The sequence below is a fragment of the Palaemon carinicauda genome, chromosome 39 (genome assembly GCF_036898095.1).
Source record: "Palaemon carinicauda isolate YSFRI2023 chromosome 39, ASM3689809v2, whole genome shotgun sequence".
NCBI classification, from domain to species: Eukaryota; Metazoa; Arthropoda; class Malacostraca; order Decapoda; family Palaemonidae; genus Palaemon; species Palaemon carinicauda.
The window spans coordinates 12310431-12324677 of NC_090763.1; the positions used below are offsets into that span (position 1 = coordinate 12310431).

Sequence of the window (14247 nt, forward strand, 5' to 3'; positions counted from 1 at the left end):
TAATATGAAATACGGGATACTTAGCTTCTTGATATACATGTACACTGGTTTTCACCCACCTCCCTGGGTGTGAATCAGCTACATGATTATCGGGTAAGTTTAATATTGAAAAATGTTATTTTCATTAGTAAAATAAATTTTTGAATATACTTACCCGATAATCATGATTTAATTGACCCACCCTTCCTCCCCATAGAACCAGTGGACCGAGGAAAAATTGAAGTGGTGTCAACAAGAAGTACTGCAGTACCTGGCCACAGGTGGCGCTTGTGAGTACACCCCCCTCTTGTATAGCGATCGCTGGCGTATCCCTTCCGTAGAATTCTGTCGGGCAACGGAGTTGACAGCTACATGATTATCGGGTAAGTATATTCAAAAATTTATTTTACTAATGAAAATAACATTTTCATTGATTTAATAGATTACTTATAATTCATTGCAGGTTCTGTTAATGGGGAAAAGTGGCTCTGGAAAGACCAGTATGCGATCAATTATATTTGCTAATTACATAGCTCGGGATACAAGTCGTCTTGGAGCAACGAGTAAGGATGTTTTCTCTTTTAACCTTACCCTACGACATGCATACTGAATTTTCCCATTCTTGTCTTAATGTTCTGCTTTTATATCCTTTTTTAAATGATAAAAAAAAATTTTCAAGCAAGATTTAGTTCAAGTAATACCTCAGATAATAACATTTTCAAGTGAATTTACTTACCTCTTGTAAAATTCTAAAGCTTATAATAGAAAATAAAAATGGCTTTATACCATTATTATTGATTAGGAATTATATGATGCTTATACTTCCATAATAATTCGTCATTTTCTCCTAACAGTTGATGTGGAGCATTCACATGTTCGTTTCCTTGGAAATCTGGTTCTAAACTTGTGGGACTGTGGAGGGTAAGAGTTATTCTATAATCTTTTTTCCCCCTAAGGGTATTTTCCTGATTACTATTTTTGTTGAAATTAGTCTGGGACCTTTTATTCTAGTGATTTGAATTCATTATTGTACTATACAGTAAAAATTATTTGGCAACTTAAAAATTACAGAATTATGTTTTACCGGGTTTAATTTTCTTCCTTCCGAAGTATTATCCTAACTGAAATAATGTTATCTTGTCAGATTTCTAGTGTGTAACATAACACAGTAAAAAGCAAAAATTTCAATCTTTTGTAATCATATAAAATTTATTATTGTGCAGTGTACTATATATGTATATGTACTGTGCATACTACGTATTTCTTAAGAAATAATATATTATGCTAGTTACCAGCCCAAGACAGTAAGATGCATTTGGCAAAAATCAAGAAATTGGACACAAACTCAAAAATATCTATGAATCTAAGGAGGAGGTTTGTGAAATGTTTTGTTTGCTCTGTACTATTGTATGGCTGTGAAACTTGGACCCTAAGGAAAGCAGACAAGGAGAGGTTACAAGCTGCAGATATGTGGTTTTGGAGAAAACTGTTGAAAATATGGACTGAGAGGGAAACTAATGAGGATGTATTGGAGAGTGTGGGAATTGTTAGAGAGCTTTTAGCTTCAGGGAGATGGGAGTAAATGCGGTTTTTGGGTCACAGCGAGAAGACAAGAATTAGAAAGTCTCGCTCTCGCTGGTAAACTCGATGGAAGGAGGCCAAAATGAAGACCTAGACAAAAACATATAGATGGGTTGGTGAGAATTACTGGAGGAAAAATACCTGTAGCTCGGGTGCTGCAGGAAGCTGGAAATTGAGAGGAATGGTAAGCCATGATTCCCAACATCCTTGGGGACATGACACCTGGATGATGATGATGATAAGAAAAATGGCAACAGTTTTGCCAAAAGACTCAGATAAATTTGAGACAGTGCCTGTCATGTTTTCTTCTTTTTGAGAATTCTTTGCAAATTTTTTACATTTGTGAAGAAATAATAGTAATTATAAACTTATTTAGCGATCATAAAATAATATTAAAATTTATATGATCTAAAATTAATAATTCTGTGAATATATATTGTATTTAGATTATCATATTCAGCATGTTATGCCATCTTCTTAAATGTTGCATTGGGTAAAATGTACAGTAAAACACTACAATTAAGAAATGTCTAAATTCTGATGTGAAGATGTATCACTGTTAAATGGGGTTAATTGGTAAAGTTTCTCATTACAAATGGTAGTTATGTATGGTGCCTAATCCTTAAATAGTAACCATTATTTAATATGAAAATTTCATTTTTCAGCCAAGAAGCATTCATGGAGAATTACTTTGCATCACAGAGAGACAATATCTTTAAAAATGTGGAGGTTCTTATTTATGTGTTTGATGTGGAGAGTAGAGAACTGGGTAAGTCATCATTTGTTATTACATTTAATATGCATATACAAAATGGGATTAGTGAATTTAGTTCAGTTTTTTAACAATATGTGCATAGAGTGTATTTTACTTAGCAGGTGTTCGTAGATTCTTTAGGGGAATAATTTTTATGAAGGTTCAGAAATAATTTTGTTTTCAAACCCTAAAAGGCACTGTAGTCTAGATGGTAGTATGGGTCTTCTGTGTAATGTTAAAAAAGCATCCGAATAATTCTGATGATGTTCTATAAAAAGTATTTGTTCCGTAACCGAAATACAAACCACGCTATTTACAGAGGGTTTACCTTTTAGCGCAGCTGAAATGGCGAGCCATTAGAATTTAACGAGGGTGTATTACCCCTGCGCTAGTTAGCGGGGGGGTAGGGGAGTGGTAGCTAGCTACCCCTCCCCCCCTCACACACAGATGAATGCTCACTTTCACTTTTGGCTCGGACTGTGACAGACGTCTCTGTCTTGGTCCTCTCTGGCAGCCATTGTTTGTTTTGTCTTTACTTAATCACTTACTTTTCTTTTACTCAATTTATATATGTAAACATGTTTTCATGTTTGTATATATATTTGAGTATAGAAATCAGTAAGTTTCCTTTTCAGATTTGTGTGTGTAGTGTACGATTTCTACGTGGTGTCCTCGGCAGTTAGGCCTCCACGGCGTAATTTTATGGGTGGCGATCGAGTTTGACTCCGGTCTTTCTCTCTCTCTCTCTTGAGGTCGTTCACCCTTTTACTACGTGTTACTACGCCCTTGTAGCTTCTTTTCCGTGTGGGGGGGTTGCTACGCCGTACGTTTGTCTCAATTAGTTTATGAATCTAATTGTAGTTGTTTTTTTCAGCTTGTAGAACGATTCCTTTCGGGGTTTTCGCTCTTTCTTTAGTGTTCATTCATTTTTAAATTACATAATTACATAGTTACATAATTATAATTGTTATAATTCTGTTTTGGTTACAGCTCTCCTTCCGTGAGTGTAAGTGGTTGTGAGGGCATGTGCCTGTTGTGTAATTCTTGTTTCCTTTCCCTCGGGATTCCTCTTCGGAGCCTTCCCGGGGGAATGAATGTGTACTAATGTTATTTGTTTTATTTTTTTACAGTTACCGATCTAGTTCGTTTCTGTAAGTTTCCTTTTCAGATTTGTGTGTGTAGTGTACGATTTCTACGTGGTGTCCTCGGCAGTTAGGCCTCCACGGCGTAATTTTATGGGTGGCGATCGAGTTTGACTCCGGTCTTTCTCTCTCTCTCTTGAGGTCGTTCACCCTTTTACTACGTGTTACTACGCCCTTGTAGCTTCCTTTCCGTGTGGGGGGGTTGCTACGCCGTACGTTTGTCTCAATTAGTTTATGAATCTAATTGTAGTTGTTTTTTTCAGCTTGTAGAACGATTCCTTTCGGGGTTTTCGCTCTTTCTTTAGTGTTCATTCATTTTTAAATTACATAATTACATAGTTACATAATTATAATTGTTATAATTCTGTTTTGGTTACAGCTCTCCTTCCGTGAGTGTAAGTGGTTGTGAGGGCATGTGCCTGTTGTGTAATTCTTGTTTCCTTTCCCTCGGGATTCCTCTTCGGAGCCTTCCTGGGGGAATGAATGTGTACTAATGTTATTTGTTTTATTTTTTTACAGTTACCGATCTAGTTCGTTTCTGTAATATGGCAACGGTGTGAGCTGTCTTGTTGAGTCCTGGGGATTCGGCTGTTGCTGCCTCCCCCCTTGTATTTTCGTCAGGGGCGTGTCTCCTTCTACTGGAAGTACTCCCGTGACGACGGACAGCTCTCCAGTTCATTTTAGAACTCTCAGGAGGCTTGCCTCCTTGGGCGGGTAACTTTCCTTCCGAGGGACGTTTTTTTCCTGTCCAGGCTTGAGTTTTTCCCCTTTTGGGGGGTTCTTCTCTTGCCTTTTTTTTCGTGCGACTATGCTCTTGGTGCTGAGCGATCACACCTGCAGTTTCGCTCAAGGGGCTGGGCAACTGCAGGAGCTCCTCTTCGGAGGATTGCTCCTTTTAGGTCACTGGCTGACCAGTCTCTTCTACGAAGTGTTTCTCTTTCATTCGCGAGAGAGTACACTCATAGAGACTCCTCTTCGGAGTATTCTTCTGTTGCTGTTGCTGTTGGCCTCCCTCGCCGTAAGGCCCACCGTCCGCCTCGTCGTAAGGGCCTCTCATCTCCCTATAAGGGTGCTAAGAGGCGCCTTTTTGAATCTCCGTTTGCAGCCTACAACTCCTTTTTCTTGATCTTCCGCCTTGGTGCAGATGGACAGCAGTCTGATCTCGTCTTCCGACGGGCAACGGTCTTCCCGACGGACAACGGTCTTCCGACGGACATCAGTCTCCCGGCGGACAGACAACGGTCTTCCGACGGACATCAGTCTCCCGGCGGACAACGATCCCTTCGGGACAAAGGGTTGCCTCCCACGGGGGTTCTTCCCTTACGTGTCAGGGTTCCCCTGCGCGCCCTTCTGCTGTGTTCTCTCCTGCTCCTGCTCAGTGTTAGCGCACAGGCGCTCTCCTGCTCATCAGCGCTCTCCTGTTCGTCAGCGCTCTCATGATGATCATCCCTGCTGTTCCTGTTGGTTCCTGTTACGCGCCCTGTGCGCCCACGGTCGCCCTCGCGATCTAGAACTTCGGTTCAGGTCTGCTCGTCAGCGATCATCAGCTCGCCAGCGATCACCTGTCTCTCGGCGATCTCCGGATCGCCCGCGTGTGTTACAGCCGGCACTAGCTCACCTGCGCATGCTGCTCACCATCGCGCGATCGCCTACCTGCGGATGCTGCTCGCCATCGCGCGACCCTCAACTGCGGATGCTGCTCGCCATCGCGCGACCCTCAACTGCGGATGCTGCTCGCCATCGCGCGACCCTCAACTGCGGATGCTGCTCGCCATCGCGCGACCCTCAACTGCGGATGCTGCTCGCCATCGCGCGACCCTCAACTGCGGATGCTGCTCGCCATCGCGCGACCCTCAACTGCGGATGCTGCTCGCCATCGCGCGACCCTCAACTGCGGATGCTGCTCGCCATCGCGCGACCCTCAACTGCGGATGCTGCTCGCCATCGCGCGACCCTCAACTGCGGATGCTGCTCGCCATCGCGCGACCCTCAACTGCGGATGCTGCTCGCCATCGCGCGACCCTCAACTGCGGATGCTGCTCGCCATCGCGCGACCCTCAACTGCGGATGCTGCTCGCCATCGCGCGACCCTCAACTGCGGATGCTGCTCGCCATCGCGCGACCCTCAACTGCGGATGCTGCTCGCCATCGCGCGACCCTCAACTGCGGATGCTGCTCGCCATCGCGCGACCCTCAACTGCGGATGCTGCTCGCCATCGCGCGACCCTCAACTGCGGATGCTGCTCGCCATCGCGCGACCCTCAACTGCGGATGCTGCTCGCCATCGCGCGACCCTCAACTGCGGATGCTGATCGCCATCGCGCGACCCTCAACTGCGGATGCTGCTCGCCATCGCGCGACCCTGCGCATGCTGCTCGCCATCGCCTACCTGGGGATGCTGCTCGCCATCGCGCGACCCTCAACTGCGGATGCTGCTCGCCGTCGCGCGACCCTCAACTGCGGATGCTGCTCGCCGTCGCGCGATCGCCCACCTGCAGATGCTGATCGCCGTCGCGCGATCGCCCACCTGCAGATGCTGATCGCCATCGCGCGACCCTGGCATGCTGATCACCATCGCGCGATCGCCCACCTGACCATGCTGCTCGCGATCGCTCACCTTCGCATGCTGCTCGCCATCGCACGATCGCTCACCTGCGCATGCTGCTCGCCATCGCGTCGGCATGCCACAACGCGCCATCGCCAACCTGCGCGTTAGCGCTCACCAGCTCACCACCGATCGCCTGTTGATCCATATCGCCAGCGGTCCTCCTCGCCCACGCGGCAGCGCGTTTCCTCGCCATCGCGCTAACGCTTGCGTTCGCCGCCTCTGACTCGCGCTCATTCACCTGCCCACCCTCGCGACCGCTCGCCTGCGCGCCCGCGCGACCGTTCCCCTGCGCGCCCGCGCGACCGTTCCCCTGCGCGCCCCGCGCGACCGTTCCCCTGCGCGCCCGCGCGACCGTTCCCCTGCGCGCCCGCGCGACCGTTCCCCTGCGCGCCCGCGCGACCGTTCCCCTGCGCGCCCGCGCGACCGCTTGCCTGTGCGCCCAAACGCCCACGTGCCTGCACGTCTACGCTCATGCGCGTCCGCGCCCATGCTCTCCAATGTTCGCCCGCAAACCAACGGTTTTCCATCGCGCGGACGGACGGTGTTCCGTCGCGCGAACCGACGGTGTTCCGTCGCGCGAACCGACGGTGTTCCGTCGCGCGAACCGACGGTGTTCCGTCGCGCGAACCGACGGTGTTCCGTCGCGCGAACCGACGGTGTTCCGTCGCGCGAACCGACGGTGTTCCGTCGCACGCCGTCGCGCGAACCGACGGTGTTCCGTCGCTCGAACCTACAGTGTTTCTTCGCACAAACGTCGGCTTATTTCTTGCAGTATCCATTGCTCGTCTATGGGTTATCGCTCGCCGACCACCAGCTCTGGCCCTTCCTACCACGCTCGCACTCCTTCTGCGCTCCTTCGCTCACCTTCGTTTGCGTTCCTGCGTTACCGCGCATGGGCGCTTCCACGTTGGCCCACGCGCAAATCTTTGAATTACCGTCGCGTGAGCTCCAGGGCGATTGCGACCACGATTTCCAATGGGGTTTTCGCAGCATGGCCAGCCTGGCGAGTTCTTCTGGAGCGTATTTCCAGAACACGGCCTCACCCCGTAAACGCAGAGCATGGCACTTGCAAGAATAGGAGAAACTTCAGGGAGATCTGAGCAACACTCCTCTTTCCTGAACCTGGGTTAGCCCATCCCCGTCATTCCCTGGAAGGATTTTTGGCGGGGGGGCTTTCCGTTCGAGATTTCTCCATCGGACAAGGGGTGACTGCTTACCCCTTCCTCTGGGAGCTTACCAGGTCCTTTCCCTCCTCGGTTACGGCCCGAGGTTTGGTTCAAGGAAGCTACAGGAAGATCATGGGTACTTTCCTCCTCTCGAGCTCAGGCACCTTGGCCTTTCGTCGGTAAGTATCTAACTTGCGGACAAGCTCGATGTTGTACCATCTGGACGCGCTGACTGAGGGCTTCCTTCGGGTGTCTCATCTGTGGAGGTCGACGACCTCAGACACCCTTCCATCCTTGAGAAGAGTTTGTTTGTGCCCAAGGACAGAGACTTAGACAGCGGCTGTGCGGAGGAAATCGACTTCCGTTTTCACTCCTCCAAGGCGCTTTCTTCCAGACTCTGCAGGGCTCCAGCGCCCTTTTCTTTCAACCACGTCGGCCTAAGTTATCGGCAACGACAACTGGGACAAGGTGTCCAACTGCAGTTTCCTCCTGTCAGGAACAGATGGCACGGGAGGCTCCCCCGGGGGGGCATAGTCCTAAAAGGAGCGGCAGAGTTCACGAACTCTAGGATTGCAGGTTTTTCGCTGGGAGGATGCTTAAGGTTACTCATCCGAATGACAGCATCCCGATGCCCATTCCCGCACAATCTCTGTGATCAGCCAAGGATATCGCGCCTGCCGTCTCTGTCAGCGAATTCAGTGTCTCTGAACCTCTATGCCATAGCGTCAGCAAGAGTTGCCCGGTTGGGCAGAATCATTGACGGCTTCACCCCCGGCCTCTTCAGTCGATCCTTTCTTGTAAGGAAGGATCTGGGAGGGGATGTCCGTAGTCGACCTCTCAGCCCTGATCAAGTTTGTCGAACAAACTTCGGCCAGCGTAGACCAGCAGAATCGATCAGACTGGTAACGAGGCGACAGGACTCCTTAAACCCTGGATCGGAAGGACGGGTACTTTCAGTTTCCATTCCATCCATCTTCCAGGGAGCTCGTCGAATTCAGCCTAGACTGCAAGTGTTCCTGCTTATGATGCAGTGTGGCTATCCCGCCGTGGCATAGCAGGTTTGTTTCCCCAGAGAACTCTCCCTGCCTTCCTCTTGGCCGCTCAGGTGCAGGCTTCCGCCTCCTCTGCTGTTTGGAGGGCTGGTCAACTCCGGTAGGCTCGGGTTCGACCTTCTTCAGCGCCGGGACAAGCTTCCGGATGCTTACCATGAGTGTGGGCTCATGGTATTTTGCTTGGAGCCTTCTCTTCCTCTGCCTCAACATCTGGAGTATCTGGCCATGATATTGAGTCAACGGCCTTACCACGTTGGAAACCCCGCTTCTCGTCCGTCCAGCGAGGTTAAGCAACGTCGGTTCTGGTCGGTAATTGGATGGGTGACCACCTGGGGACGCCAGATTCTGTTACCACATCCTCCGAGCCTTCCTTTCAGTTGACTGTGGCAAGACTGAGGAGAGTTGCAGTACCTGTTCTCAGTCAAGCAGAGCTTTCAGCCCTACCTTGGAACGTTTCCTAGTTCTCCTTTCCTCATTGACCCGTCTATAGTCCGAACGGTCGCCTCAGGATAAGTTCCATGTGGGGCGGTCCAAGTTCCGGTGGCTTAAGGCAATGTTTAACCGGACTTCCTGGCCCCTATGGGACCAGCGGAACTATTAGACCTGCAATGGGTGTTGACCTATGGAGCCTCTTGATGGTAGTGGATATTCTTGTCCTTTCCCCACATTCTTGATGCTGTTCTCGGACTCGTCAAAGGAAGGGGGTGGGGCATGTTCGGGTCCAGGCCTATGGTCAAGACCTGAAGGATACCTCTCCATCATTCAGGCAGGCTTAGGGGCCTTAGTCTGGCCCCTCTACAGATCCTACAGCTCCTGCCGAGTCGCCCCGTGCGCGTCGACTTCATGATTCTGGCGTATTCTAACCAGCAGGGGACGCATTTTCACACCTTCACATCTTGCAGTAGAGATACCGGGATGATTGAGATTCTCTCAATACCACCATCGGCTCTCTCATTCCAGGCAGGGGAATGTTTTCTCCGACTATCTGAGCAGAGCCTCGTAGAGAGAGTGTACCTAGGGGTCTTTGACCTTGGGTAACCAGCAAGTACTGGTCTGGGGGACCTGATCGCGACAGCTTGGAACCTCAAGCTTCCTCTGTTCTTCCCCCCAGTCTCAGACCCCGAGACTCTGGCAAGATGCATTCCGGTGATGGTGGGACAACTTCGACGCCTGCGTCTTCCCTCCTTTTTGTCTGTGGACAATGGGTCTCAACAAGACCAGGTTGTCTGTCAACCTTTCAATGGGAGAGCTCCACTGGGACTATGCGCAGAACGGTTTCTGGACCCTCTGCTTCCCCTGACGGAACTCCCGGGAGAGCTTCTCCCACGGCGCAGACTACTCAAGCAACCACACTGCGACATCTCTTCCGAACCGGGGCGTCGCTTCGGCTTCATGCCTGGAGACACTACGCCTCCTCCTCAAGAAGAGACAACCCGCTACAGTCGCGGTACGGAGGTCGCGTCATCTGCGATAGTCATCCACAGGGGTCTTCCAGGCAAAGTGAAGAGTCTAAGGTGGTTGGTGCCATGGGAGATATACCTCTTCCCTTGAGGCCTCTTCTCCAGCAATAACGGTCTTATTGCCTTTCGGCGGGAGAAAACTCCTTTCCGTTCTCGGCAATGAAGCCTGTCGCTCAGCCTTTCCCTGACCTTCAGGCTTAAAGGAATAACTTTTTCCTGCCCGCTGGATCTATCCTCGCTCATGCGAAGCTACGATTGTCTCTGCCCTAGTCGGAGGAAGACCTCCAACTTGGAGCATGGCTCGGACTTTTGGTCCTTTAAGAGATCTTCTCAAGACCCTTTACGACAGGCCTCGGATTGTATTCCACCTTGGGTCTCCTGCTCACTCTGGCCACGGCCAGTGTGTAAGCAATCTTCTTGGTCTCTTACGACTCCCCCCTTTCTAAGGAAGAGGGGAAGGCAACATTCAGGTTCGCTCCTGAGTTGTTGGCTAGACTCAGAATCTGGGGGTCCCGGGCCTTCGGTCCAATTCCTTCAAGATTTCGAGTCTCCATTCTGTATCTGATGTCCCAAGACCTTCTCTTTCTTGCCAGTAAAGGAATCGAGAGGTTAGCGCTGGGAACAGCTGCAGTTTGTCCTCAGTTGCAGCCGATTTGGGAGCACAAGGAGGACACGGGGGAGAGTCACCAGTATACCTCTTCAGCCCGGACTCAAGGACATTCATCTCGACCTGTCTCCAGACCCTCCCCCGTCACGTCGCCCTACAGCACGATGTTGGATACATCGCAACGTCCCTCGCCTTCGAGTAATACTACTCTGTGACGCAGGTGCTACAAGCTGGAGTCTGGAAGCGTCTAATGACCTTCGCAGCCCGCTTCCTGCAGGGCGTGACCCACAGGAGTCTCGATACGTTTTCTATCGCTCTGTGGTGGCTACACAACAGCTGGTCTAACCTCAGGCTCCTTTTTGGACAGGTAGCAGAAGGTTGAGGGCATTGTTATCAGGTTTTAGTCTGCATGAACGAAAGAAGTATGTCTGGCTCTTATTTCTTTCTTCATCATCCCCTCTACGGGGAAGCAGCATCCTGGTCTCTGCATAGCTGACCTCGAACCTCTGCAGGTAAACCATACTTCCTTGTGTTCCGAGTATTGAGTCAATACTGTCGCGTCCCCCATACCCTGACGAGGTGGTATTGGGAACGTCCTAACCCAGAGTTCCTTCTGGAACTCCAGGTCAACTGCCTAGGACGGGTCACACTTCTTCCTTCACACACAAGCTTACGTAGGCCACATGGTTCCTTGCGGAGCAAGGAACTTGTGAGGTGCAGGGACTCCTTTTCTCGAGTGCGACTCACTCGGATTCTGAGTCCCCGGGTAAAGCCAAAGCCAGTATGGCTGGGGACTTTCCACCCTACCTAAGGGGTAAGTCACCCTCTGTAAATAGCGTGGTTTGTATTTCGGTTACGGAACCAATGACAAATTCGAAGATAATTTGTATTTTTCCTAACCATACAAACCTTAGGTATTTACACATATTTGCCCGCCAGCCCTGTCCCCCAAGACAAGTCCTACCTCTAAGTGAAAGTGAGCATTCATCTGTGTGTGGGGGGGGGAGGGGTAGCTAGCTACCACTCCCCTACCCACCCGCTAACTAGCGCGGGGGTAATACACCCTCGTTAAATTCTAATGGCTCGCCATTTCAGCTGCGCTAAAAGGTAAACTCTCTGTAAATAACTAAGGTTTGTATGGTTAGGAAAAATACAAATTATCTTCGAATTTGTCATATTGTAGATTGTTAAGTTGAAATTTGAAGTACATGATCCATTGAAGTTAGGGGCTCATTGATATGTTATTTTTATTTTTAAAGAACCTTCAAATAATCCAGTTGGTAGGTTTGAGGCCTGAAATAACATTCCTGTACAGTATTTAAACAAGAACACTTATGCTTAGGTATTGAGAATTTACTTGATTTCAGTATTTGAGGTATTACAGTAAAGTTCATCATAAAAATGATGGGGTCTTTGCTTTAGATTATATATTGCCATATAACAGCGTAAATTGTTGTTTTACTGGTTAGGTATTAAAGAAGGGATTCCTAGTGGATAATACTAGGTCAATTATACTCATACCATATAGATTCTCAAATAATGAATATTATACAGTATGTTCATTGAATAATTTGATTTCATATAAATATGAGGAACATTTATTGAAGAAGGTATCAATTGTCAGTTATTCAATACTATGAGGATACATATGAGTTGCATATATTGGATAAATTGTTTACTTCATAAGGTTTGGTAGCATCGCCTGTAAATACTGGAAATGCAGTATAATCCTAATAGTTATTTATTTCATCACATTGTAATGCAATGTCCTTATATTTCCAAAATTGTCAGGTCTGTGCGCTTCACTGTACAGTGAACCCTCGTTTATCGCGGTAGATAGGTTCCAGACGCGGCCGCGATAGGTGAAAATCCGCGAAGTAGTGACACCATATTTACCTATTTATTCAACATGTATATTCAGACTTTTAAAACCTTCCCTTGTACGTAGTACTGTTAACAAACTACCCTTTAATGTACAGAACACTTAATGCATGTACTACAGTACCCTAAACTAAAACAGGCACAAATATTAAAGGCGATTTTATATCATGCGTTTCCTAAACACGCTAAAAAGCATGATAAAAAATGGCAACCAATGTTTTGTTTACGTTTATCTCTGATCATAATGAAGAAACAAACTGGAGGTAGAGCTTTGCTTATTACCCAGACATATTTCTCATACTTTTCTCTTAGAACTACATCACATCTTCCTACTTTAGATATATATATATATATATATATATATATATATATATATATATATATGTGTGTGTGTGTGTGTATATATATATATATTTATATGTATACACATATACATACCTACATATATACATACATACATATATACATAAATACATGCATACATATATATATATATATATATATATATATATATATATATTATATATATATTACTGTATATATATGGGTTATGGAAAAAATCCGCGAAGTGGTGAATCCGCGGTGGTCGAACCGTGAAGTAGCGAGGGTTCACTGTATAAAGTATGTGAAAAGTAATAAACTTTCTTTTATCATAACTTTTCATTCACAGAAAAGGATATGCACTATTACCAGAGTTGTTTGGAAGCCATCTTGCAAAATTCTCCCGAAGCTAGAGTGTTTTGTCTCATTCATAAGATGGATTTGCTCCAAGACGACCAACGAGATGTTGTAAGTCTCCTGTACTGTATAATTAATGAGCATTAACAATTATGATCACAATTTTACTTTCTTCTATTTTTAAACTATTTTATTACAACAGTGTACAATGTTTTGGTAAAACACATCTATACATGAATTTGTTTATTATACTACTGTGACATTGTACTTGGAAAACCTGGTAGAGAAGTCAAGCTTGATGTTTTAAATTGTAATACTGTAATAATAGATATTAATGTAATTGTATTTTCCAATTTTAGTAGGTTTTATTTTGATTTTTGTATGGAGATTAGTGATTTTATTTTTGTAAGTTTATTGTTTCTATACCACACATCTGATCTTTGCAGATATTTCGAGAAAGGGAAGATGATCTGAAACGGCTTTCAAAACCTTTGCAATGCGTTTGCTTTAGAACTTCAATCTGGGATGAAACTTTATATAAGGTATGTTTTTTCCTGGTTTGATTTATTTTTGTAACTTTCCATCCAAGTCCACTCAATAAGACTAAAGTAATTTTTACTGTATCACCCATCTGAAATCCCTATCACTTTATTCAGGACTGAAGCATTCTTGACTTATTAAATCTATTCTGCTTAGTCTTGAATATGCATTGTACTCTGTGGCTAAATTGGTAACTGTACATACCTGGTACTTGTATTGCAGTTCCAGAACACTGAAGAGTAAGTACTGTATCCAGCATGACAGAGACCATAATTTTTGGTGATGGCATAAAATCTTCCAAAGAATATTTCAAGTTCAACTTTTTATTTATACCCAATTTATTTTAATTTTTCAATATTAAACTTACCCGATAATCATGTAGCTGTGAACTCCGTTGCCCGACAGAATTCTATGGAGGGATACGCCAGCTATCACAATACTAGAAGGGGGTGTACTTACCAGCGCCACCTGTGGCCAGGTACTCAATCATTTGTTGTTGACACCTCCTCAATTATTCCTCTGTCGTGCTTCCGGCTAGACGTTCTGGGATACGCTTATGGTCTTCGAGTTTATTCACGGATATTTGGTGAAGTATTCTCTCAGATTAACGGCTGTCGCTTTACTGGAATCCTTCTTATATTAGCTAGATAGCTTTTATATAATACTGATATAACGGTTAACGAATTTTGCTTGTTTTTGGATCACCCTTTGGCTAACTCTTTGAATACAAGATGTCTGACGTTTCGCAAGCCCCCTCCCATAGACGATGTAGGTCTTGCAATAGGCGTATTCCGAAGGC

General features: G+C 46.7%; 2 protein-coding genes across 8 annotated transcripts in view; one reads left to right on the forward strand and one right to left on the reverse strand.

The window, feature by feature from the left end:
- The window catches only part of LOC137631003 (glycine receptor subunit alpha-2-like), a 165533-nt gene that overhangs the window by 38849 nt on the left and 112437 nt on the right, over positions 1-14247 (reverse strand). The window lies entirely within an intron of this gene.
- The window catches only part of RagA-B (Ras-related GTP binding A/B), a 53423-nt gene that overhangs the window by 8847 nt on the left and 30329 nt on the right, over positions 1-14247 (forward strand). Inside the window, exons 2-6 of the mRNA XM_068362533.1 lie at positions 443-542; positions 834-900; positions 2226-2329; positions 12901-13019; positions 13355-13450. Of these exons, the coding sequence (XP_068218634.1) occupies positions 443-542; positions 834-900; positions 2226-2329; positions 12901-13019; positions 13355-13450 (486 nt within the window). The remainder of the gene's footprint in view (positions 1-442; positions 543-833; positions 901-2225; positions 2330-12900; positions 13020-13354; positions 13451-14247) is intronic.